Genomic DNA, 2,647 nt, shown 5'->3' with positions numbered 1-2,647 from the left:
TAGAATCTTTACAGAGTAAGCAAAATTATAAAAAAATCCACAAAGTTACGTTATGCAAAAAATATATAAAACTGTAAAGTATTAGAAATTACTTTAAAGTAAACGGGAAACTTGCAGAAGACCGATGGTCTTATCATCAAGAAACCGCTATGCGTTACTAATATTTTTTGATACTTCAATCTAAAATAAGTTTATATTTAAAAAATAATGCTATCAGTTTTGGCAGAATGAAAATAAAAATGCAAATAACAAAGAATGCAGACAAAATTTAGTTTTTAATTTTTTTAATTTTATTTCAATACACATAAATATAAGTAGGTTCACGATTTGCTAAAGAGGTAATATATAGTCGTTCGCGTGTTGATAAATAAGCCTATTATTTGTTTTTGTTTTTTGTTGTTGTTGTTATTTTTGAGTTATTTAGAGTTTTTCGAGTTATTAGTGTTTACGTTGGTTTCGTAATAAAGTTAGTTTTATACATAGTTTTATATGTTTTTAAGTTAATAAAAATTCATAAAGTTGTTATTGTTTAAAATGATATCTTTTAATAAGGTTTTCAGAGTATTTAAGTTATTCGATTTTTCCAGTTGCGAATTTTTGGATATTAATTTGTTATATAGACAAGGACCACGGTACGAAATGGAAAAGCGCGAGAGATTAGTTTTTTTAAAAGGTACGTTGAAGTTTCCCGTTCCTATGGTATGGGATCTATTTTTGCTATTTTAGAAGAAATTCTTTGAAAAATGAGAAGGAATAAGTCCGAGTTTATATTTAGGCATAAACAGCAAATTTTGTAATGTATATTGATTTGAAATACATTTAATGCTTTCGAATTTTTTAAAAGTGGCTCAGCATGCGAGAGTCTATTCTTATTAAAAACTATTCTTGGTTTTTGATATAGTGTGGTTAGTTTGGATTTATGAGTACTTTCCCATGCAACATTAGTGTATATGTAGTAGCTTTGTATGAACGAGAAGCATAGGAACTTTAAATTATCAGGAGACAGTATAGAACTAGCTTTGTAAAGGATACCAATATTTTTTGATATTTTGGTATTTAATATATCTATATGTGATTTCCATGAGATGTTCTCATCAATAAGTATCCCTAGAAATTTAGTTGTTTGGGTTCTCTCTATTTCTTTAGTAACTATATTTAGCGAACGCAAATTGGGAGGTACTTTTATTAGGTTTGAATGAAAAGAATGTATTTGGTTTTTTCTGTGTTTAGCGATAATTTGTTAGATTTTAACCAACTTTTTATTTTTTCAAGTTCGGTTTTTATAGTTTCATAAAGTTCTGTAATAACGGGTGATGCGGAAGTTATCGGACAAATTTTAATTTCATTATTTGAGCATAATAATTAGTTTTTGTGGTTTTATGCGTAGGCATAAACGTTTTATAAAATATAAACTTTATTATTTGAAACACAATTATTTATGAGGTAAATCATTTTAAAAAGGAAGGATTTGCTCGAAGTACAATATATGATAACCTAAAAAGACTTGAAACTGTTCAATCGTTTTCTGATAGAAAACACCCTAGTCGTCCGACATCCTGGACTAGAGAAAAGAAAGCCGAATTAACGAGACTTGTCAACAATCGAAAAGGGGTCAGTTAGAGAAAAATAGGTATTAAATTCGGTGTAAATCAATCGACAATTGATCGTCAGTTAAAAAAAATGAATATTAAATATAGAAAACGTGAAAAGACTCCAAAATACACTATAGAACAACAAATAAAGGCAAAGAAAAGAAGCAGGAAACTAGTTAACCAACTCTATAACACAAAATCGCTTCTTGTCATCGATGAGGAAAAATACTTTTGTTTTGCAGGGGACAACATGCCTGCAAATTCTGGATACTACACAAACAACAAAAAGACATGCCCAGAAAGTGTTCGTTTTATAGGAAAAGAGAAATTTCCAAAAAAATTATTAATGTGGATAGCCATATCTGACCGTGGTATGTCCGAGCCATTGTTTCGCACTTCCAAGGCTGTAGCGATCAATTCATCAATCTATATTAATGAATGTTTAAAAAAACGACTTCTTCCATTTATTCACAAGTATCATGGAGACTTTAACTATTTATTTTGGCCAGATTTAGCAAGTTCTCATTATTCTAAAGATTCTCTAAATTGGATGGACCAATATGTCTATTACGTTGATAAAGAATCCAATCCCCCAAATGTGCTTCAAGCACGACCAATTGAAAATTTTTGGGGACATTTGGCACAGAAGGTTTACGAGGGAGATTAGCAAGCTTCAACAGAGCAAGTTTTGATTAATCGCATTAAACTAAACCTACAAGAAATTGATTTAAACTTTTTATAGTCGCCTATGAAAGGCGTCAGAGCAAAATTGAGATCAATTGCAGATGGTGGTATTTTTTCATATAAAAAATAATATATTTTTATTAAAAGATAAATGCTTTATTTAAAAAAAATACAATAGGAGTTCTTTTTTTTTATTTATAAATAAGTTATGGACGTTTTTATTTTGTCCGATAACTTCCGCATCACCCGTTAGATGAGGATGCATAAAATAAATTAGTACCGTCTGCGAACATTTTGACATCCAATTTATCTGAGGCTTCATGAGGATCATTTATGTATATTAAAAACAAAAGAGGGGCAAGAATGTAACC

The 2,647-nt window shown here is 29.5% G+C and overlaps 1 protein-coding gene across 1 annotated transcript; it reads left to right on the top strand.

The window, feature by feature from the left end:
* The first annotated feature begins 1,680 nt into the window (after nt 1–1,680).
* On the top strand, nt 1,681–2,259 carry LOC136090807 (uncharacterized). Its single transcript, XM_065817780.1, has one exon. It carries the CDS (start codon nt 1,681–1,683, stop codon nt 2,257–2,259), a length of 579 nt encoding a protein of 192 aa, XP_065673852.1.
* The last annotated feature ends 388 nt before the right edge of the window (nt 2,260–2,647 follow it).

The sequence above is a fragment of the Hydra vulgaris genome, chromosome 14, assembly GCF_038396675.1.
Source record: "Hydra vulgaris chromosome 14, alternate assembly HydraT2T_AEP".
Taxonomy (NCBI): domain Eukaryota; kingdom Metazoa; phylum Cnidaria; class Hydrozoa; order Anthoathecata; family Hydridae; genus Hydra; species Hydra vulgaris.
This window is presented reverse-complemented; position numbering and strand designations above follow the sequence as displayed.